The 24,016-nt window shown below is 49.4% G+C and overlaps 1 protein-coding gene across 1 annotated transcript in view; it reads left to right on the top strand.

The window, feature by feature from the left end:
- The window catches only part of acadm (acyl-CoA dehydrogenase medium chain), a 22,597-nt gene extending 552 nt beyond the window's left edge, over positions 1 to 22,045 (top strand). Inside the window, exons 2-12 of the mRNA XM_033029105.1 lie at positions 3,465 to 3,573; positions 4,382 to 4,479; positions 6,371 to 6,440; positions 8,698 to 8,798; positions 11,525 to 11,605; positions 13,395 to 13,525; positions 14,493 to 14,601; positions 16,560 to 16,700; positions 17,849 to 17,944; positions 19,189 to 19,437; positions 21,714 to 22,045. Coding sequence (XP_032884996.1) covers positions 3,465 to 3,573; positions 4,382 to 4,479; positions 6,371 to 6,440; positions 8,698 to 8,798; positions 11,525 to 11,605; positions 13,395 to 13,525; positions 14,493 to 14,601; positions 16,560 to 16,700; positions 17,849 to 17,944; positions 19,189 to 19,437; positions 21,714 to 21,785 — 1,257 coding nt within the window. The 3' untranslated portion in view covers positions 21,786 to 22,045. The remainder of the gene's footprint in view (positions 1 to 3,464; positions 3,574 to 4,381; positions 4,480 to 6,370; positions 6,441 to 8,697; positions 8,799 to 11,524; positions 11,606 to 13,394; positions 13,526 to 14,492; positions 14,602 to 16,559; positions 16,701 to 17,848; positions 17,945 to 19,188; positions 19,438 to 21,713) is intronic.
- Positions 22,046 to 24,016: the final 1,971 nt, after the last annotated feature.

Below are 24,016 nucleotides of genomic sequence, written 5' to 3'. Positions count from 1 at the left end.
CCACTCCATGGATCAAGCAGCATCTGTGGAGGGTGATGAAGTGTCGACGTTTCGGGTTGAGACCCTGCCTCAGGTCTGAGAATAGTTCAGTTGAGTTTATTGTCCCGTGTACCGAGGTCCAGTGAAAAGCTTTTGTTGCATGCTAACCAGTCAGCGGAAAGACAATACATGATTACAATCGAGCTGTTTGCAATAACGTTTAGTGCAAGATGTGTATAAAATAATGAGAGGAATAGATCGGGTAAACGCACAGAGTCTCTTGCCCAGAGTAGGGGAATCGAGGACCAGAGGACACAGGTCCAAGGTGAAAGGGAAAAGATTTAATAGGAATCTGAGGGGTAACTTTTTCACACAGAGGGTGGTGGGTGTATGGAACAAGCTGCCAGATGAGGTAGTTGAGGCTGGGACTATCCCATCGTTTGATAAACAGTTAGACAGGTACATGGATAGGACAGGTTTGGAGGGACATGGACCAAGCGCAGGCAGGTGGGACTAGTGTAGGTGGGACATTGTTGGCCGGTGTGGGCAAGTTGGGCCGAAGGGCCTGTTTCCATGCAGTATTACTCTATGAGAAGCATAGATAGTGGGGTTGACAGTAGTGGAGCAAAGTGTGGAGTCATGCATGTTGGAAGTAGGAATAACGGCGTGGACTATTTTCTAAACGGGGAGAGAATCTAGAAATCAGAGGTGCAAAGGGACTTGGGAGTGCTGGTGCAGGATTCCCAAACAGTTAATTTGCAAGTCAAACAGTAGTAAGGAAGGCAAACGCAATGCTAGCATTTATTTCAAAAGGACTAGAATACAAAAACAGGGATGTGATGCTGAGGTTCTATAAGGTGCTGGTCAGGCCGCATTTGGAGTATTGTGAGCAATTTTGGGCGCACACTGAAATTAAACCAGATAAGAAAGGGGTGAAATGTGTGGGTGGGTTTATGAAACCAGGAGGGAGATGGAAATTGTTGAATCTGAAGACGTTCCAACCCGAAACATCACCTGTGCAGGAAGGAACTGCAGATGCTGGTTTAAATCGAAGATAGACACAAAATGCCGGAGTAACTCGGCGGGACAGGCAGCATCTCTGGAGAGAAGGAATGGGTGACGTTTTGGGACAAAAGAAGGGTCTCGACCAGAAAACCATGTTCTCCAGAGTTATTGTCTGAGCCGCTAAGTTACTCCAGCACTCTGTGTCGTTTTTTGACCGGCAGTGAATGGTGGGTATGCCTTTGTGTGTCCTTGTGTGCTGATTAGATGTGATATTTCCCACCATCCTATAATCACTGAGGATCAGCTTCTTCCCAGCTGTTGACTATTGAACAGTCCTCCCACAAGTTAGGGAACACTCTGATCTCCCAACCTTCCCAATGTGGACCTTGGACTGCAGCTGCAACAGTATTTTTCTCTTTGCACTCACTACCTGGTGTACTAGTGTTTGGCCCTATATTAAGCCCCGTTCCACTGCACCGAGGTAATTCAAGAGTTCTCCCGAGTTTTCCCCTGATTCAAACTCGGAGAATGTCCGTAGCGGGTCCGTAGGAGTTCGTGGATGTGTCGTGGCGGCTCGTAATGCTAACGGTAGGTACTCGGGACATCCGGTAACTCGTGACGTTTTCTGATCCCTGCAAATAATGTCCACGAGTAAAAAAAAATAATCGTGATGAAAAAACTTGTTACATTTTATACCTACCGTTAGCATTACGAGCCGCTACGGGACATCCACGAACTCCTACGGACCCGCTACGGACATTCTCCAAGTTCGAATCAGGGGAGAACTCTAGAATTGCCTCGTACAGTGGGACAGGGGCTTGACTCGTGTCTGACTGACTGATAGTCACTCAAAATATTTCACTATCTCGTGACAATAATAAGCAAATATCCATATAACCATATAACCATATAACAATTACTGCACGGAAACAGGCCATCTCGGCCCTTCAAGTCCGTGCCGAACACTATAATATCACTACAATAATTAGAAATATAATTATCCAAATTCACAATGATTTTACCTTTGACCTAAATACTGGATGACAGATACTTTGAAAACACAAGACCTTTGAACTCTCCACGAGTCTGCTTACAAACCAGAGGATTAAATCATTCAGGCCAAAGTTCACAATGTAATGCCATAACAGATCTTTAGTTCAGTTTACAGATATTCCAGCGCGGAACCAGGCCTTTCGGCCCATTGAGTCGGTGCCGGCCAGCGATCCCCGCACACTAACACTATCCCACACACACTTGGAACAATTTATAATTTTTACCAAAGCTAATTAACACATCAAACCTGCATGTCTTTGGAGTGTGGGAGGAAACCGAAGCACCCGGAGAAAACCCACGTGGTCACGGGGAGAACGTGCAAACTCCGTATAGACAGCACCCGTAGTCAGATCGAACACGGGTTTCTGGCGCTGTGAGGCAAATGCATGGCAGATGCAGTATAATGTGGATAAATGTGAGGTTATCCACTTTGGTGGCAAAAACAGGAAAGTAGACTATTATCTAAATGGTGGCCGATTAGGAAAAGGGGAGATGCAACGAGACCTGGGTGTCATGGTACACCAGTCATTGAAAGTAGGCATGCAGGTGCAGCAGGCAGTGAAGAAAGCGAATGGTATGTTAGCATTCATAGCAAAAGGATTTGAGTATAGGAGCAGGGAGGTTCTACTGCAGTTGTACAGGTTATTGGTGAGACCACACCTGGAGTATTGTGTACAGTTTTGGTCTCCAAATCTGAGGAAAGACATTCTTGCCATAGAGGGAGTACAGAGAAGGTTCACCAGACTGATTCCTGGGATGTCAGGACTTTCATATGAAGAAAGACTGGATAGACTCGACTTGTACTCGTTAGAATTTAGAAGATTGAGGGGGGATCTTATAGAAACTTACAAAATTCTTAAGGGGTTGGACAGGCTAGATGCAGGAAGATTGTTCCCGATGTTGGGGAAGTCCAGGACAAGGTGTCACAATTTAAGGATAAAGGGGAAATCCTTTAGGACTGAGATGAGAAAAAAAAATTCACACAGAGAGTGGTGAATCTCTGGAACTCTCTGCCACAGAATGTAGTTGAGGCCAGTTCATTGGCTATATTTAAGAGGGAGTTAGATGTGGCCCTTGTGGCTAAAGGGATCAGGGGGTATGGAGAGAAGGCAGGTACAGGATGATCAGCCATGATCATATTGAATGGTGGTACAGGCTCGAAGGGCCGAATGGCCCACTCCTGCACCTATTTTCTATGTTTCTATGTCTATGTTTCTATACTCAACTCCACTTGTTATAAAGGCCAACATGCCATTAGCTTTCGTCACTGCCTGCTGTACCTGCATGCTTACTTTCATTGACTTCTCTCAAGTCTCCCCGCAACGTGCAGCGTTCCAGAGAGAGCAATGCAAGTTGACGTGCTGAGCGTGCAGGGGCTGCTGAGTGCGGGTTGCGGCGTGTAACCATGCCTGTGTTTTGTGTTCTAGCGTGTGCTGTGGGGCCCTCTGTCGCTGGCTTTACGAGCCCGGTCCACCAGTAGCCGGGCTTCAGTCGCCACGTCCCAGGCAAGCCCGCCACCGCACGGATTTTGTTTCGGTAAGCCATCTCCCCACTACTATCTGGTCAGCCCCATCACTCTGTACGCACTTTGTACAGGCAACAGCGCAAAAACATTTATTTCGAGAGGACTAGAATATAAAAACAAGGATGTACTGCTACCCTGTCAGCGGAAATAGACAATACATGATTACAATCGAAGGTAGACAAAAATGCTGGAGAAACTCAGCGGGTGAGGCAACATCTATGGAGCGAAGGAATAGGTGACTTTTTGAGTCGAGACCCTTCTTCAGACTGGAGTTTATCATTGAAGTTTGGCTGTTTACACAGAAGATGTTTCAAGAGAGAGCTAGATAGGGCTCTTAAAGATAGCGGAGTCAGGGGATATAGGGAGAAGGCAGGAACGGGGTACTGATTGTGGATGATCAGCCATGATCACAATGAATGGCGGTGCTGGCTCAAAAGGCCGAATGGCCTACTCCTGCACCTATTGTCTATTGTCCATAAGAGAGACACAAAATTAATAACTCAGCGAGGGAGGCAGCATCTCTGGCGAAAGAGCAAAGGGGACGGATCTCGATCCGAAACGTCACCCATTCCTTCTCTCCAGAGATGCTGGCCGTCCCGTAGAGTTACTCCAGCATTTTGAGTCTATTGAAGTTGAGTTTGTTGTCACGTGTTCCGAGGTACAGTGAAAAGCTTTTGTTGCGTGCTGTCCAGTCAGTGGGAAGACAATACATGATTAGAGTGGAGCAGCCCAGGGTGTGTGGATGAAGCTGGTGTTCTCATTGACGTTGGCCATGTGTAACGACCACTCACCACTTGTTTTTGCCCCCTCACGTTACAGAGCTCTCGGCACAACAGCAGGAGTTCCAGGCCACGGCACGCAAGTTTACGCGCGAGGAGGTGGTTCCCGCCGCCGCTGAATATGACCGTAGCGGAGAGGTCAGTGGTCTAAAGGTCATACGGATATGGACCAAACGCGGGCAGGTGGGACTGGTGTAGCTGGGACATGTTGGCTGGTGTGGGCAAGTTGGGCCCAAGGGCCCTTTTCCACGCTGTATCACTCTGTGGCACATAAGGTCATAAGGAATAGGAGTAGATTTATGCCATTCGGCCCTTCAAGTCTACTCCGCCATTCAATCAGGGCTAATCTATCTTTCCCTCCTAACCCCATGAAGGGATTCAAAGTAACATTAGCAAACTTGCAGATGACACAAAGCTGTGACAATAGACAATAGGTGCAGGAGTAGACCATTCGGCCCTTCGAGTCAGCACCGCCATTCAATGTGATCATAGCTAATCATCCCCAATCAGTACCCCATTCCTGCCTTCTGTGTGGCAGTGTGAACTGTGAGGAGGATGCTATGAGAATGCAGGGTGACTAGGACAGGTTGGGGGAGTCGGCAGATGCATGGCAGATGCAGTTTAATGTGGATAAATGTGAGGTTATCCACTTTGGTGGCTAGAACAGGAAAGCAGATTATTATCTAAATGGTGTCAAGTTGGGAAAAGGGGAAGTACAGCGGGATATGGGGGTCCTTGTTCATCAGTCACTGAAAGTAAGCATGCAGGTACAGCAGGCAGTGAAGAAAGCGAATGGCATGTTGGCCTTCATAACAAGAGGAGTTGAGGCAGCCACTCTACTGCTGAGTCACCGTGCCACCCGAAAATATTAATCTCAGTCCTGAGGTAGTGCTGGACCGTAACTGCAGAAAATAGCATGAAAAGTTGTAATATTTCGGTGGCCAACAGAGCAGTAACCGCCAATGACTTGCACAATATGTATCTTTTGAAAAATAAATGAAAGTCAGAGGATTATTGATTATAAGAAACAGCATGGAAACAGGCCCTTCAGCCCATCGAGCCCACACCGACCATCGGTCACCCGTTCACACTAGTTCGATGCTATCCCACTTTCCCATCCACTCCCTACACAATTCACAGAGAGCCATTTACCTACAAACCCGCACGCCTTTGGGACGCGGGGGGGATCCAAGGACGATCAGAGTAAACCCACGCGGTCACGGGAAGAACGTGCAAACTCCACGCAGGCAGCAACCGAGGTCAGGATCAAACCTGGGTCTCTAGCGCTGTGAGGCATCAGCTTTATCAGCGATGTTGTTGTCTGTGGGAATCATGTGCATGGTTTGTTTGCTGTTTCCTACACTACAAGAGGCGCTCCATTGAAATCTCGCTCTATGGCTGTGAAGTGCTCGATGCCAACTGACATTGTGGAAAGGCACCATGAATACAAGGCTTGTATATAGCCAACTTGTCGAGTTGGCTAAATACATACTGTGCTCAAAGTGACCAGAGGGTCTACCCCCAATAACCTTTCTCCCTCCTTGTTCATCTGTCTCCTTCTGTTTGTAAAACACACCCATCTTCCATCACCCTCTGAAGTTCCAAACATAGAAAATAGGTGCAGGAGTAGGCCATTCGGCCCTTCGAGCCAGCACCGCCATTCAATATGATCATGGCTGATCATCCAACTCAGTATCCTGTACCTGCCTTCTCTCCATACCCCCTGATCCCTTTAGCCACAAGGGCCACATCTAACTCCCTCTTAAATATAGCCAATGAACTGGCCTCAACTACCTTCTGTGGCAGAGAATTCCACAGATTCACCACTCTCTGTGTGTGAAAAAAATGTTTTTCTCACCTCGGTCCTAAAAGATTTCCCCCTTATCCTTAAACTGTGACCCCCGCTGGAGGAACCTCAGCATTGTTCCAGAATTTAAGGATGATTCATTGTACGATGGAAGGTGAATTATTCATGTCAAGGATAATGAGATGTTGCCGCTGTGTTAACGATGACTTTCCTTCTCTTCAGTATCCCGTTCCGATTATTAAAAGAGCGTGGGAGCTGGGCCTGATGAACGGCCACATTCCTGAGAGTTGCGGTAAGCAGCAGCACGAGGAGGGGAAGTCCTTTAACAATCGGCAATCGAATGCCGAACAGCACCGTCGTTTTCTGTGCAAGGAGTTTTTTAATTTAGTTTAGTTTAGAGATACAGCGCGGTAACAGGCCCTACCGCCCACTGAGTCCATGCCGACCAGCGATCCCCGCACACTAACACTATCCTACACACACTAGGGTCAATTTACAGTTATACCAAGCCAATTAACCTACAAACCTGCACGTCTTTGGAGTGTGGGAGGAAACCGGAGCACTCGGAGAAAACCCACGCAGGTCACGGGGAAAACTTGCAAACTCCGTACAGACAGCACCCGTGATCAGGATGGAACCCGGGTCTCTGGCGCTGTGAGGCAGCAGCTCTACCCGCTGCACCACCGTGCCGTATTGTTGCGGTAACGTGTAAAAGCGGGAACACAGAGGAGTCAGGAGTGCTGAATTGTCAGTTGTGTTGGCAACATAACAAAAACCTTCTCACTTTCTGCAGCTTAACAGCCCCATTCACTTAATAATGTAACAAATACATATACAACAATCACCAATACATCAATTAATAACAATAATACTAGGGAACCAGAACAGTGTCAAATCAAAATCTATAATGCAATGACAGGTTGGGTAGGCTGGGTCTCTATTCCTTGGAGCGCAGGAGGATGAGGGGTTGTCTTATAGATGTGTACAAAATCAAAATCCAGAACAAGGGGTCACAGTTTAAGGATAAGGGGGAAATCTTTTCGGACCGAGGTGAGAAAAACATTTTTTTTCACACACAGAGAGTGGTGAATCTCTGGAACTCTCTGCCACAAGAGGTAGTTGAGGCCAGTTCATTGGCTATATTTAAGAGGGAGTTAGATGTGGCCCTTGTGGCTAAAGGGATCAGGGGGTATGGAGAGAAGGCAGGTACGGGATACTGAGTTGGATGATCAGCCATGATCATATTGAATGGTGGTGCAGGCTCGAAGGGCCGAATGGCCTACTCCTGCACCTATTTTCTATGTTTCTATGAATAGGTCGGGTAGATGCCCAGAGTCTCTTGCCCAGAGTAGGGGAATTGTGGACCAGAGGACACAGGTTCAAGGTGAAGGGCAAAAGATTTAATAGGAATCTGAGGGGTAACTTTTTCACACAGAGGGTGGTGGGTGTATGGAACAAGCTGCCAGAGGAGATAGTTGAGGCTGGGACTATCCCTTTGTTTATAAACAGTTAGACAGGTACATGGATAGGACAGGTTTGGAGGGATATGGACCAAGCGCAGGCAGGTGGGACTAGTGTAGGTGGGGCATGTTGGTCGGTGTGGGCAAGTTGGGCCGAAGGGCCTGTTTCCACGCGGCATCATTCTATGACTCTATGACGAACCAAAGTTTAGTTTAGTTTCTTATTGTCACGAGTACTGTGGTAGAATGGAAAGCTTTTTGTTTGTGCGCTGTCCAGTCCAAGTAAAGACTATAGATAAATACAATCAAGCTGTCCACAGTGTACAGATACAGGATAAAGACACAGTCCATAGACTTCCACATCTGAAGGCAATAATCAGTTCCCAGATAGAGTGGCAGATTGTCATGGTTTTGCTATGTTACTTATCTCAGAACAGGCAACACTATAAAACATTTGTGATTGACGTCATGATTTTTTATATGTGCAGGAAGGAACTGCAGATGCTGGTTTACACTGAAGATAGACACAAAATGCTGGAGTAACAGTGGGTCAGGCAGCATCTCTGGAGAGAAGGAATTGGTGGCGTTTTGGGTCGAGCCCCTTCTTTAGACTGAGTCTCAACCCGAAACGTCGCCCATTCCTTCTCTCCAGAGAAGCTGCCTGTCCCGCTGAGTTACTCCAGCATTTTGTGTCTCCTTTGTGGAAGTGCAATGCGTTTGGTTATTTTTAATTTTCCTTGTGGAATGTGGCTGATGAGCCTGCTTCTGTTGAGCGCGTTGACTGTCTTTGCTTCGTAAAGGGCCTGTTCCACTTGGCGATTTTTTTGGCGATTGCCGGCGTCATTCACTGACGTATCAGGGTCGGCGAAAGATTTTGAACATTTCAAAATCCAGCGGCGACAAAAAAAATTGTTGCGGCATTTGAGGAGACAACACGCGTCAATACATCGTCACGCCACGACTTTTTCGATGACCTGATACGTCAGTCAATGATGCCGACAGTCGCCGAAAAAATCGGCAAGTGGGACAGGCCCTTTACTTTGGTTCTGAGTGTTGTGGGGATCTGAGGATGATGCTTTGATCTTACAGGTGGAATGGGACTGGGCGTGTTTGACTCCTGCCTCATCTCAGAAGAACTGGCGTACGGGTGTACCGGCATTCAGACTGCAATCGAAACCAACTCGCTGGGGGTAAGTGTCAACCCTTCAATGACTTCTGGTCATAATTGATAGAGCTGAAATAGGCCATTCAGCCCATCAAGTCTGCTCCGTCATTCAATCATGGCTAATCTGTCTCTCCCACCCCCCCCACCCCCTAACCCCATTCTCCTGCCTTCTCCACATAACCCTGACACCCGCACTAATCAAGAATCGGTCTATCTCTGCCTTAAATATATCCACTGACTTGTGGCCTCCACAACCGTCTGTGGCAAAGAATTCCACAGATTCACTCCCCTCTGGCTAAAGAAATTCCTCCTCACCTCCTTCCTAAAGTAGGTATGTTGCAAAGCCTACCTGAAGCGTCGTTGAAGATCTGCTGCTGAGGGTGTGCGCGATTTTGGCGCCGTTTAGAGGGGGCGGGTTTAAAACGCGATTTTCTCTAAGCTGTTCCAATCGAAAATGTTCAGCCTAGTTAATTATTAACGAAAAATCGCTGGAAGACCCCGTCGCAAAAGCTATTATTAGGTTTAAAGGCCTTGAATAATAGTTATAGTAGTTTAAAAATCAATCTCTAAACCCGCGACCGCCAGCAACCGCAGGGTCTCATAAAGCAAATAGCAGAAGTTAGGTTGTATATTTTTACATTAAAAAGGGCTTCTAAAGATCCCTTTATACTAAGTTTAATATTGCGAGTAGCTCAATTTGGGCCCATTATATCCCGCAGTATTTTTCTGGGCATTTGGGGCACAAATCTACCGCAATGTGAACGTTCTAAACCAGCGCGTTCCACAGGGACCCACTGGAAAGCTGATTTAAATGGGCATTTATTTACAGCAATTAAACACTAAATTCCTTCCATTTGGCCTATAAATTAATGTAAATGAGATTTAAAAATCATGTTTTATTGTGAATTATTTGTGAATATTATTTGGACATTTAGGCTATTTAAAAATGTTAATCATTTATTAAGAAATGGATAGATGTTTAGATCTAGTAATTGAAGTCTGAAATTAGCTACAATTAGGAAACTAACTAATTATATGCTTTAATTTCAGGTCATCCAAGTAAGATTATTTTATATTTGTTTCAGAATGCTTCAATCTATGATAACTGAAAATTTCATTCAGTTCTCTTAATTTTTAAGAAAGTTATGGGCTTTTGACTGTTCACGATCACAGCTTTTTTGTTATGTCCATAGAAAATCAATAGGGAACAAGATGCTCATTTCCCAGTATGAAAATGGCCATAACTTTTTAAATACTTGAGATATGAAAGTGAATTAGGTGTCAAATTAAACTTATTTTTATGCTTTATCTGATGGGATAAATTACAGACTTGATTTTTAAAATCTCAAAATTTTGTAACATTGCTACCTAAAGGGCCTGTCCCACCAGCATGCGACTCCATGCGGCAAGCGCGACCTAACGTGGTCGCTTGAGCCCTACGGCCTCGCGGGGCCGGTCCCACTTCGATCGCCGGAGCCGTATGGAGTTGTGCGGGGCTTGTCCCGACATCACGCGGGGCTCCGAAAAACTAACAGTGTTCAAAAATTCCACGCTGCAACGGCCTGTCGGCCCTCAGCCGCATTGTGGCCGTACGCAGCGTCTTGACGGCGTACGCCTAGCGCGTGGCGTTGCGCGATGACATCACCGCCCGACGCCGTGCGACGTCCAAATTCAGTCAGCCTGCCTCCTGCCCAGCTGATTGGTGAGTATGATGTCGGGACCAGCCCCGCACAACACAAGACGGCTCCGCGGTTGGAAGTAGGACCGGTCCCGCGTGGCCGTACGGCTCAAGCCACCACGTTTGGTCGCGCTAGATGCATGTAATCGCATGCTGGTGGGACAGGCCCTTAAAGGAACATCCTTTTATTCTGACTTTGACCTCTGGTCCTAGACTCTCCCACTAGTGGAAACATCCTCTCCACATCCACTCTATCTAAGCCTTTCACTATTCAGTAAGTTTCAATGAGGTCCCCCCTTCATTCTTCTAAACTCCAGCAAATTCCTCCTCATCTCAAGAGATGTATTCGAGGGAGAATTAGATTTAGCTCTTAGGGCTAACGGAATCAAGGGGTATGGGGAGAAAGCAGGAACGGGGTACTGATTTAGCCGTGATCATATTGAATGGCGATGCTGGCTTGAAGGGCCAAATGGCCTACTCCTGCACCTATGTTTCTATGTATCCCCTTCCTAAAGGAATGTCCTTTATTTCTGGGACTCGATATAGTGGCAGATTATTATATTGTTCAAGCCAGCCTCTAGCCAGCAGGAGAGATCGCGGGGTGAGGAGATAATGTCGTTTTACGCATGGGAGTTCTCCATGAGACTTTCAAAGCCGTCGAAAGATACATTTTCCCAAACACAGTCTCTGGATTAATAGTTTCTGTATTGTAAGCATAAATACAGAGCAGTTCAGTGTGTCTATGTAGCATAGACCATATATATGCACATAAATAAACAGATAAAGTACAATAGGCTGTTATAGTTCAGAGTCTGTTTGATGTCGTGTTTAATAGCCTGATGGCTGTGGGGAAGGAGCTGTTCCTGAACCTGGATGTTGCAAACTCCTGTACCTTCTACCCGATGGCAACGGAGAGATTAGTGTGTGGCCAGGATGGTGTGGGTCTTTGATGATGTTGGCTGCCTTTTTGAGGCAGCGACTGCGATAGATCCTTTTGATGGTGGGGAGGTCAAAGCCGATGATGGACTGGGCAGTGGTCACAACTTTCTGCATCCTTTTCTGCTCCTGGACAGCAAATGCCGGTGATCCTGGCGGGCAACAAGAGCCAACAGAAGAAGTACCTGGGCCGCATGACGGAGGAACCGTTAATGTGTGTGAGTTGACCACGAGTACGTAACCGTCACCTGTACGCCGAACACCAGACCCTCGCTCACCGCAGCTTAACATGGCCACACAGATAAATATACAGTCACGATCACTTAGTAACCACAATAGTGCAAACGTCTGCGGTGAAACGCAGAGCAAAGAGGTCCTTCTGCAGGTGTACAGAGCTCTAGTGAGACCACACCCGGAGTATTGTGTGCAGTTTTGGACCACTAATTTGAGGAAGGACATTCTTGCTGTTAAGGGAGTGCAGCGTAGGTTTACAAGGTTAATTCCCGGGATGGCGGGACTGTCATATGCTGAGAGAATGGAGCAGCTGGGCTTGTACACTCTGGAGTTTAGAAGGATGAGAGGATATCTCATTGAAACATATAAGATTGTTAAGGGCTTGGACACGCTAGAGGCAGGAAACATGTTCTCGATGTTGGGGGAGTCCAGAACCAGGGGCCGCAGTTTAAGAATAAGGGGTAAGCCATTTAGAACGGAGACGAGGAAACACTTTTTCTCACAGAGAGTGGTGAGTCTGTGGAATTCTCTGCCTCAGAGGGTGGTGGAGGCAGGTTCTCTGGATGCTTTCAAGAGAGAGCTAGATAGGGCTCTTAAAGATAGCGGAGTCAGGGGATATGGGGAGAAGGCAGGAACGGGGTACTGATTGGGGATGATTAGCCATGATCACATTGAAGGGCGGTGCTGGCTCGAAGGGCCGAATGGCCTACTCCTGCACCCATTGTCTATTGAAACCACAGACACAGTCCGCAGAAGATCACAGTCGCTGACGTTAGTGTTGTGCAGTGTTCAAGAGCCTGGTCGCTGCTGGGAAGAAGCTGTTCCTGAACCTGGTGGTTCAGCTTAAGGTTTATTACAAGGAACTGCAGACGCTGGAAAAATCGAAGGTAGACGAAAATGCTGGAGAAACTCAGCGGGTGAGGCAGCATCTATGGAGCGAAGGAATAGGTGGCGTTTCGGGACAAGACCCTTCTTCAGACTGATGTGGGGGTGGGGGGGGGGGGGGCACCTACATTTCGGCCCGAAACGTCACCTTCAGACTGAGTAGAATCACTTGTACTAAGGTGAGGTGAAAAACTTTGTTTTACATGCTATTCAATCAGATCAGATTATACTCTTCATAAATAAATTTGTCAAACTCCAGTACAACAGGTAGAGCAAAGGGCAAGATACAGAGTGTAGAATATAGTTCTCAGCATTGTAGCGCATCAGTTCCACAGACAAAGTCCAATGTCCGCAATGGGGTAGAGGTGAATCGGACAGTACCCTAACATGGAAGGACCGTTCAGAAGCCTGATAACAGAGGGGAAGAAGCTGTTCCTGAACCCGGAGGTCACGGTTTTCAGGCTCCTGTACCTTCTTCCCGATGGTAGCAGCGAGATGAGAGCGTGGCCAGGGTGGTGTGGGTCTCTGATGATGCTGGCTGCCTTTTTGAGGCAGTGCCTCCTGTAGATCCCTTCGATGGTGGGGAGGTCAGTACTGTGATGGACCTTCGATGGTGGGGAGGTCAGTACTGTGATGGACCTTCGATGGTGGGGGGGAGGGGGTCAGTACCTGTGATGGACCTTCGATGGTGGGAGGAGGTCAGTACTGTGATGGACCGGGCAGTGTCCACCACCCCCTGTAGTCTCCTTTGCTCCTGCATGTGTGAGTTGCTGAACCTGTTAAAGCAGTCAGTGTGCATTGAGCTGAGAGTCTTGGTTTGTAATGTACGTGTGGGTGAGAGGAGTGAGAGCGTGACTGTGGCTGTGACTGAGCTCCTCTGCCCACCAGGCGTACTGTGTGACAGAACCGGGCGCTGGTTCTGACGTGGCCGGCATCATGACCAGAGCCGAGAAGAAGGGCAATGAGTACATCATTAACGGGCAGAAGATGTGGATCACCAACGGAGGCAAGGCTAACTGGTAGGTCTTAGGTAGACACAGAATGCTGGAGAAACGCAGCCGGTGAGGCAGCATCTATGGAGAGAAGGACTAGGCGACGTTTAGGATCTTAGCGCGGGCAGGGTTCATCATTAACACCACAAGCAAGACAAACTCTGGGCTAGGTCTGAGGAAGGTCCCGAACCGAACCGTCATCTGTCCATGTTCTCCACAGATGCTGCCTGACCCGCTGAGTTACTCCAGCACTTTTTTCTTTTTTTTGTTGCAAACCTGCACTTCCTTGCTCCTGCACCAACCTGGCGGTGGGGGTGGTGAGGGGGGGGTAGGTTCAACACTGCAGGGCCTTGTTTCCTTGCAGGTATGACCATGGCCTGGATAGAGTGGATGTGGAGAGGATGTTTCCACCAGTGGGAGAGTCTAGGACCAGAGGGCACAGCCTCAGAATTAAAGGACGTTCCTTTAGGAAGGAGATGAGGTAGTCAGTGGGTACAGTGTATTTAAGGCAGAGATAGATAGATTGTTGATTAGTGCGGGTGTCAGGGGTTATGGGGAGAAGGCAGGAGAATGGGGTTAGGGGGGAGAGATAGATCAGCCATGATTGAATGGTGGAGTAGACTTGATGGGCCAAAAGGTCTCATTCTGCTCCTATAACTTAGGAACATGAAAGAGTGGACAGGCTGGGCTTGTATTTCCCTGGGGTGACAGAGGCTGAGGGGGTGACCTGATAGAGGTGAGTTAAATTGTGAGGGAACAGAGAAGGAATCAAATACAATCACTACTTTTGAGACATTTAAATAGGCACAGCATGGAATGTTAATATCTAAATGCAGGCAAGGAGTCTAGGATGGATGTGGAGGCCTTGGATAGGTGCGGACTAGGTTTAACAGAATACTGTGTAAGAAGGAGCTGCAGGTGCTGTGGGCCGAATGGCCTAATCCTGCTCCTATAATGTTTCAACTTACGATGGTGTGACTGTGCTTGTTTCTAGGTATTTCCTGTTGGCCCGCACGAACCCTGATCCCAAAGCGTCAGCGGGCAAGGCCTTCACCGGATTCATAGTGGATGCTGATGCCCCTGGGATCCAAGTGGGAAGAAAGGTTCGGAGACGTGCTGAGATTATTGCCTCAACAGGTTGACCCTGGGAGTGTTGGTGCAGGATTCCCAACACGTTAATTTGCAAATCAAATCGGCAGTAAGGAAGGCAAACCTAATCCTAGCATTTATTTCGAGAGGGCTAGAATACAAAAACAGGGATGTAATGTTGAGGCTCTATAAGGTGCTGGTCAGGCCACATTTGGAATAATGTGAGCAATTTTAGGCAGGATGTGGAAGGATGTGCTGGCTCTGGAGAGGGTCCAGAAGAGGTTTACAAGAATGATCCCAGGAATGAGTGGGTTAACATATGATGAGCGTTTGTCGGCGCTGGGCCTGTACTCGCTGGAGTTTAGAAGGATGAGGGGGATCCTCATTGAAACGTACAGAATAGTGAAAGGCCTGGATAGAGTGGATGTGGAGAGGATGTTTCCACTAGTGGGAGAGTCTAGGACCAGAGGGCACAGCCTCAGAATTAAAGGACGTTCCTTTAGGAAGGAGATGAGGAGGAATTTCTTTAGTCAGAGGGTGGTGAATCTGTGGGATTCTTTGCCACAGACGGCTGTGGAGGCCACAAGTCAGTGGATATATTTGAGGCAGAGATAGATAGATTATTGATTAGTGCGGGTGTCAGGGGTTATGGGGAGAATCAGGAGAATGGCGAGAGATAGATCAGCCATGATTGAATGGCAGATTAAACTTGATGGGCCGAATGGCCTAATTCTGGACCTATCACTTATGAACATTAGCTTATCTCTGTAACTCCGATCTTGATGGCTGCCAAGTTTAATTGTTTCAACGATGGTTAAACTCAGAGTGGGTTTAGTGCTTGATAGCTGATGCTGTACAGTGGAGCAAAATCAAAGTACGGCAAGAACTCAGTGGGTCAGGCAGCTTCTGTGGAGGCAAACATGTTGGGTGAAGACTGATTCGGAACCTGCCCGGAATTAGACAGGCACATTGACAGGACAGGGGCGGTTCATGGATTCGGGGAGGCATGGGGGCGCAGCGGTAGGGTTGCTGCCTTACAGCGTTCGCAGCGCCAGAGAACCGGGTTCCATCCTGGCCACCAGAGCTGTCTGTACGGAGTTTGTACGTTCTCCCCGTGACCTGCGTGGGTTTTCTCCGAGATCTCCGGTTTCCTGCCACATTCTAAAGACGTGCAGGTTTGTAGGTTAAATGGCTTTGTGTATGAGTAAGTTCTTGCTAATGTGTGTAGGACAACGTTAATATGCGGGGATCACCGGTCAGCGCGGACTCGGTGGGCCGAAGGGCCTCTTTCCACGTCATATGTGATAGAGTAAAATTAGGCCATTCAGCCCATCAAGTCTACTCCGCCATTCAATCACGGCTGATCTATCTCTCCCTCCTAACCCCATTCTCCTGCCTTCTCCCCATAACCCCTGACACCCGTACTAATCAACAATCTATCTCTGCCTTAAAAATATCCACTGACTTGTGGCCTCCACAGCCGTCTGTGGCAATGAGTTCCACAGATTCACCACCCTCTGACTAAAGAAATTTCTCATCTCCCTCCTAAAAGAACGTCCTTAAAACTCTCCCATTAGTGGAAACCCCCTCTCCACATCCACTCTATCCAAGCCTTTCACTATTCAGGTGGGACTCGTGCAGATGGGACATGTTGAGATGAGGACATCTTTTTATCACCCAGAGAATTGTGAATCTGTGGAATTCCCTGCCACATAAGGCAGTGGAGGCCAATTCACTGGATGCTTTCAAGAGAGAGTTAGATTTAGCTCTTAAGGCTAGCGGAGTCAGGGGATATGGTGAGAAAGAGGATCGGGGTACTGATTGGGGATGATCAGCCATGATCACATTGAATGGCGGTGCTGGCTCGAAGGGCTGAATGGCCTACTCCTGCACCTATTGTCTATTGTCTATTGAGCTGTAACAGCACTAGTTGTCTTCTGGCCGGCTGCTGATGTGAGTGTCCTTGTACTAGGAGATGAACATGGGCCAGAGATGCTCCGACACCAGGGGCATTGTGTTTGAGGATGTGCGTGTACCTGCCGACAACGTCCTCATTGAAGAGGGAGCCGGCTTTAAAATCGCCATGGGAGCTTTCGATAAAACCAGACCCGCGGTGAGTGACTGAACCTGACTCCATCTACACCTCACGCTGTCCTGGCAAGGCCAGCAGCCCAGACCATCACACAAACCAACCTCCCTTCCATCGACTCCATCTACACCTCACGCTGCCCTGGCAAGGCCAGCAGCATCATCAAGGACCGGTCTCACCCCGGTCACTCCCTCTTCACCCATCGGGCAAGAGGTGCAGAAGTGTGAGAACGAACGCACACCTCCAGATTCAGTGTCTAAGAAAGAACTGCAGATGCTAGAAAAATCGAAGGTAGACAAAAATGCTGGAGAAACTCAGCGGGTGAGGCAGCATCTATGGAGCCACGGAATAGGTGATGTTTTGGGTCGAGACACTTCTTCAGACTGATGTGTGAGGGGGGGGGGGGGGGGGGGGGGGGGGGGGGGGTGCGGCGTGCTGAGACCCTTCTTCCCCCCCCCCCCCCCACATCAGTCTGAAGAAGGGTCTCGACCCGAAACGTCGCCTATTCCTTCTCTGCATAGATGCTGCCTCACCCACTGAGTTACTCCTGCATTTTTGTCTAGCTCCTCTTTATCATTTACCTCTACACTATGGACGACATAATTATATTCATGTAAGAATCCTTTTCTTTGGATAGCACACGAACAAGAGCTTTTCACTGTACCTCGGTACAGGTGACAACAATGAACCTGGGTCCGACCTGATTGTAATCTCACCCCTGTGTTCCTACTGACCTCCAGAAACCCCTCAGTTGATCCAGAATCTATTGTCCTCCACCTTAAAATTATTGAATGTGCAATGGCGGGTAAGCAAGGTGGAGCGGCGGGTGGAGCCGCTGTATCTCGCGGCCCCAGAGTCCTGGCTTCCATCCCGACCTCGGGCACGGACTGTGTGGAGTTTGCACGTTCTCCCTGTGACCACCTGGGTTTCCCGTTTCCTCTGTTGCTGAGAATGTCGGGATTAGCGTGGAGTGCAAAAAACATACATCTTCTATAGGCGCTAGGACACATCCTCAGTGATGTCACCTGGGGTCATCGGGTGTTTGGGGTCCCACAACGTTAGACACCCTCGCCCAGGCCACCCAGCCGGGGTTGATCAGCGTCCCCCGCGGCACTGCCCCATCCGTCCGTCTCTGCGGTCAGTGTCTGAGTCGGCTCCCCTCTCTGCTGCAGGTTGCATCCGGGGCCGTGGGTTTAGCTCAGAGAGCCGTGGATGAAGCCACCAAGTACGCGTTGGAGAGGAAGACCTTCGGCAGGCTGCTCGTGGAGGTAAGGCCATGGACCAATCACACTTTATATAAGAGCATGAAACACACTAATCAAAGATTCATCTGCAGCTTATATACTGAATGATGTGTTGTTTACTGGAGCAGGCACTTTTGCATTTTTCCTTCTTTCGAATGGTCTTATAACAATTATAAATAATACTCCTCTGAACAATACAGATCAGTAAACTCAGCCCAACTCCACCCCATTACACAGTCACAGAGTGAAACAGTGTGGAAACAGGCCCTTCAGCCCAACTTCACCCCATTACACAGTCACACAGTGATACAGCGTGGAAACAGGCCCTTCAGCCCAACTTGCCCACACCGGCCAACAATGTCCCAGCTACACTAGTCCCACCTGCCTGCGTTTGGTCAAAATCCCTCCAAACCTGTCCTATCCATGTACCTGTCTAAATGTTTCTTAAACGTTGCAATAGTCCCAGCCTCAACTACCTCCTCCGGCAGCTTGTTCCATACACCCACCACCCTCTGTGTGAAAAAGTTACCCCTCAGATTCCTATTAAATCTTTTCCCCTTCACCTTGAACCCATGTCCTCTGGTCCTCGATTCCCCTACTCTGGGTAAAAATGTCCTGTTCCCCTTTTGACCTCTTTTTATTGTTTCACGATTGCCATTTACCCTTTTTTTACCCATTTACCCAAAGGGTCTCGACCCGAAACGTCGCCCATTCCTTCTCTCCAGAGATGCTGCCTCACCCGCTGAGTTGCTCCAGCATTTTATTTCTACCTTAAACCAGCACCTGCAGTTCCTTCCTACACATCGAGCAGCACAGCACAGGAACAGGCCCTTCGGCCCACAATGTCCATGCTGTACACCAGCCAAGTTAAACTAATATCCTCTGCCTGCACGTGATCCATATCCCTCCACTTCCTGCATGTCCATGTGCCTGTCTAAAAGTCTCCTAAACATCACTATCATATAACACTCTTGTCACCCTGCGCTGTATTTCCCCCCCCTTCTCCCTTCCACGCATTTCCTAACTTTCCCCCTTCCCTATTTCCCTCCTTTGCCCCCTCCCCCCACCCTCCCCTCTCCCCACCCTCCGCTCCTCCACCCTCCGCTCCTCCACCCTCCCCTCCTCCACCCTCCCCTCCCCCACCCTCCCCTCCCGCAACCCCACCCTCCCCTTCCCCCACCCTCCCTCCCCTCCGCTGCCCCACCCTCTCCTCCCCCCACCCTCCCCTCACTCACCCTCCACCCACCCTCTCCCCACCCCCCCCCCAGCACCAGGCCGTGTCCTTCATGCTGGCAGAGATGGCCATGAAGGTGGAGTTGGCGCGTCTGGGCTACCAGCGAGCAGCGTGGGAGGTTGACCAGGGCCGCAGGAACACCTACTATGCCTCCATCGCCAAGGCCTACGCTGGTGACATCGCCAACCAGGTGGCCACCGACGCCGTGCAGATTCTGGGCGGCAACGGCTACAACACCGACTACCCCGTGGAGAAGCTGATGCGAGATGCCAAGATCTACCAGGTCAGTGGCGGGTACAGCCCCCCCCCCCCTCTCACCCCCCCCCCCCCCGCCCACTCTCACCCCCCCCCGCCCACTCTCACCCCCCCCGCCCACTCTCTCACCCCCCCCCACTCTCACCCCCCCCCCCCCGCACCACGTCTTCACCCCCCCCCGCCACTCTCAACCCCCCGCCCCACTCCTCACCCCCCCCCAGCCCACGTCTCACCCTCGTCATATCCACTCCCCCCCCCCCCACATCCCCTCCTTCCTCCCCCCCCCCCCCCCTCCCTCCCCCCCCCCCACATCCACTCCACCCCCCCCCATCCACTCCCCCACCCCCCCCCCTCCCCTCCCACCCCCCCCCCCGCCCCCCTCCCCTCGCCCCCCCCCCCCTCCCCCTCCCCCCCCCCCCATCCACCTCCCCCCCCCCCCATCCACTTCCCCCCCCCCCCCCTCCCCACCCCCCGTCTCCCCCCCCCCCGGCCCTCATCCCCCCCCACCCCTCCCCTCCCCCTCCGCCCCCCCCCCACCGTCCCCTCCCCGCCCGGGCCCTCCCCTCCCCCCCCCTCCCCCTCCCCCCCCGGTCCCCCCTCCCCCCCCGCCCCCCCCCCCCTCCCTCCCCGGCCCCCCCCCACGCGGACACATCCCCCTCCTCCCCTCGCCCCCCCCCCTCCACTCATCCCCCCCCCCTCCCCGATCCACCCCCTTCCCCTCCCCCCCTCACCACGCCGACTTTCCCACCTCCCCCCCCCCCACCACTCCCCCCCCCCCCAATCCACTCCCGCCCCCCACATCCACTCCCCCCCCCCCCTCCACTCCCCTCATCACATCTCCTCTCCCCCCCACCACTCCACCACCCTCCCCCCCCACCACTCCACCCCTCCCCCACCGCCATTCAATGTGATCATGGCTGATCATCCAACTCAGTACCCCGTTCCTGCCTTCACCCCATATCCCCTGACTCCGCTATCTTTAAGAACCCTATCTAGCTCTCTCTTGAAAGTATCCAGAGAACCTGCCTCCACTGCCCTCTGAGGCAGAGAATTCCACAGGCTCGCAACTCTCTGTGTGAAAAGGTGTTTCCTCGTCTCCGTTCTAAATGGTTTACCCCTTATTCTTAAACGATTGGGTTTGTTGTTTACACAGAGGGTGGAGGGTGCCTGGAACGCGCTGCCAGGGGTGGGGGTGGAGGCATATACGATAGTGGTGTTTAGAAGACTTTTGAACAGGCACGTGGACATGCAGGGAACGGAGGGATGTGGATCACGTGCAGGCAGAGGGGATTGGTTTAACTTGGTGTCATGTACAGCACAGACATTGTGGGCCGAAGGGCCTGTTCCTGTGCTGTTCCATGTTCTAATTTAGCAACAATCAACACAAGCAGACTTGGGGGTTAGGAATTTATAACAGTGTAAAAATAGTATTAGTCCTGCCGTCCAGGTTATTTATAGATACAGAGTGCCTCAGACCAGACCTGACATAGATACCGGTCCTCAGGCAAGAGCAGCTTTGCACGAGACTCAGACCCTGTAATCTGGAGCTACAAGTGGGTCAGGCAGCATAGACATACACATAGACAATAGGGGCAGGAGTAGGCCATTCGGCCCTTCAAGCCTGCACCGCCATTCAATATGATCATGGCTGATCATCCAACTCAGTATCCCGTACCTGCCTTCTCTCCATACCCTCTGATCCCTTTAGCCACAAGGGCCACATCTAACTCCCTCTTAAATATAGCCAATGAACTGGCCTCAACTACCTTTTGTGGCAGAGAGTTCCAGAGATTCACCACTCTCTGTGTGAAAAATGTTTTTCTCATCTCGGTCCTAAAGGATTTCCCCTTTATCCTTAAACTGTGACCCCTTATCCTGGACTTCCCCAACGCCGGGAACAATCTTCCTGGACAATAGCCTGTCCAACCCCCTAAGAATTTTGTAAGTTTCTATAAGATTCTATAAGAACACATATAAGCATCTGTGGAGAACATGGATAGGTGACGTTTCACAGAGTGCTGGAGTAACTCAGCGGGTCTGGCAGCATCTGTGGAGAACATGGATAGGTGACGTTTCACAGAGTGCTGGAGTAACTCAGCGGGTCAGGCAGCATCTGTGGAGAACATGGATAGGTGACGTTTGGGGTGGGGACCTTTATCTCCAGAGATGCTGACTGAGCCGCTGAGTTACTCCAGCAGGTTGTGTCTATCTTTGGCATGAAGCAGCCTGGGCAGCTCGGTGTGATTTGTGGCGTGTTGTCTTCAGCTGGCCTCCGTCTCACCCAGCGAGCGGTTTGTGTTTCAGATCTACGAGGGAACGGCCCAGATCCAGAGGATGATCATCGCACGCGAGCACATCGACAGGTTCCAGCAGTAGCCCACTGGCCGCTGACAGCACGGAATGTAGCCTGTGATCAATCCCTCAGCTATGCAAGTCTAACGTCCCCCTAAACTTCAGCCCCCCCACCCCCCCTGAAGATACTTGACCCCAGGGCCAGTGGACCATGTCCCTCAGCAAGTGCCTTCGTTTGTCCGGTGGAGGCAGGTGATTCACGGTGGGGGGGGGGGGAGGGGGAATCACAAATGTATAACCGAACAAATGAACAATTAATTACAAAATAAAGCACCAGCAATGTGTTGTTGCAATCTCATTTGCTTCCTCGCTGCTCTTGCCCCTCTCCCTGAGTAACCCCAACCACCGTTTACATGTTCACAAGTTAGAGGAGTAGAATCAGGCCATTTGGCCCATCGTCCACCCTGCCATGGCTGATCTCTGCCTCCTAATCCCATTCTCCTGCCTTCTCCCCATAACACCCGTTCTAATCAAGAATTGTCTATCTCTGCCTTAAAAATATCCACTGACTTGTGGCCTCCACAGCCGTCTGTGACAAAGAATTCCACAGATTCACCACCCGCTGGCTAAAGAAATTCCTCTGTGTTATATTCCGGACGGCAGAATGAATAACAACTTACACACTGGTTGCCTGGATGAAGAGAGAGAGAATTATTACCCAACATTCCCTGCTTATATTGATCACCAACTCATTAACACATACTTGAATATGCGTGAATACATTACACAGCGCTCCTTTTTTAAAGTATTAAATCTAAGTTACCATTTTGTTGTTGTGATACTTGATTTAAACCCATTTTCATGAAATTCTAAATGATTACATAATATATTTATTTTACATATCTACATATTTTCGTTTTGCTTATACAGTGAGTTACTTAACTTACAAACCTAATAACCATATAACCATATAACAATTACAGCACGGAAACAGGTCATCTCGGCCCTACAAGTCCGTGCCGAACAACTTTTTCCCCTTAGTCCCACCTGCCTGCACTCATACCATAACCCTCCATTCCCTTCTCATCCATATGCCTATCCAATTTATTCTTAAATGATACCAACGAACCTGCCGCCATCACTTCCACTGCAAGCTCATTCCACACCGCTACCACTCTCTGAGTAAAGAAGTTCCCCCTCATGTTACCCCTAAACTTCTGTCCCTTAATTGTGAAGTCATGTCCTCTTGTTTGAATCTTCCCTATTCTCAAAGGGAAAAGCTTATCCACGTCAACTCTGTCTATCCCTCTCATCATTTTAAAGACCTCTATCAAGTCCCCCCTTAACCTTCTGCGCTCCAGAGAATAAAGACCTAACTTATTCAACCTATCTCTGTAACTTAGTTGTTGAAACCCAGGCAACATTCTAGTAAATCTCCTCTGTACTCTCTCTATTTTGTTGACATCCTTCCTATAATTGGGCGACCAAAATTGTACACCATACTCCAGATTTGGTCTCACCAATGCCTTGTACAATTTTAACATTACATCCCAGCTTCTATACTCAATGCTCTGATTTATAAAGGCTAGCATACCAAAAGCTTTCTTTACCACCCTATCTATATGAGATTCCACCTTCAAGGAACTATGCACGGTTATTCCCAGATCCCTCTGTTCAACTGTATTCTTCAATTCCCTACCATTTATCATGTACGTCCTATTTTGATTTGTCCTGCCAAGGTGTAGCACCTCACATTTATCAGCATTAAACTCCATCTGCCATCTTTCAGCCCATTTTTCCAAGTGGCCTAAATCACTCTGTAGACTTTGGAAATCCTCTTCATTATCCACAACACCCCCTATCTTGGTATCATCTGCATACTTACTAATCCAATTTACCACCCCTTCATCCAGATCATTGATGTACATGACAAACAACAAAGGACCCAACACCGATCCCTGAGGCACCCCACTAGTCACCTGCCTCCAACCCGACAAACAACCATCCACCATTACCCTCTGGCTTCTCCCATTCAGCCACTGCTGAATCCATCTTGCTATTCCTGCATTTATACCCAACAGTTTAACCTTCTTAACCAACCTTCCATGAGGAACCTTGTCAAAGGCCTTACTAAAGTCCATATAGACAACATCCACTGCTTTACCCTCGTCAATTTGACTACTGGTTTACAGATCCTGCCTGATCGTCTAACAGTAACACGTGTAACAGGTTTAGATGTTGACTCAACTGTAGATCCACACTTCAGCAGTGTTTTGGAAACACTGACTGGAAGGCGTTTGCAGCCCAGGCCACCC

The sequence above is a fragment of the Amblyraja radiata genome, chromosome 10 (assembly GCF_010909765.2).
Source record: "Amblyraja radiata isolate CabotCenter1 chromosome 10, sAmbRad1.1.pri, whole genome shotgun sequence".
NCBI classification, from domain to species: domain Eukaryota; kingdom Metazoa; phylum Chordata; class Chondrichthyes; order Rajiformes; family Rajidae; genus Amblyraja; species Amblyraja radiata.
Note: the sequence above shows the minus strand (reverse complement) of the source record. Positions and strands in the feature narration are given on the sequence as shown.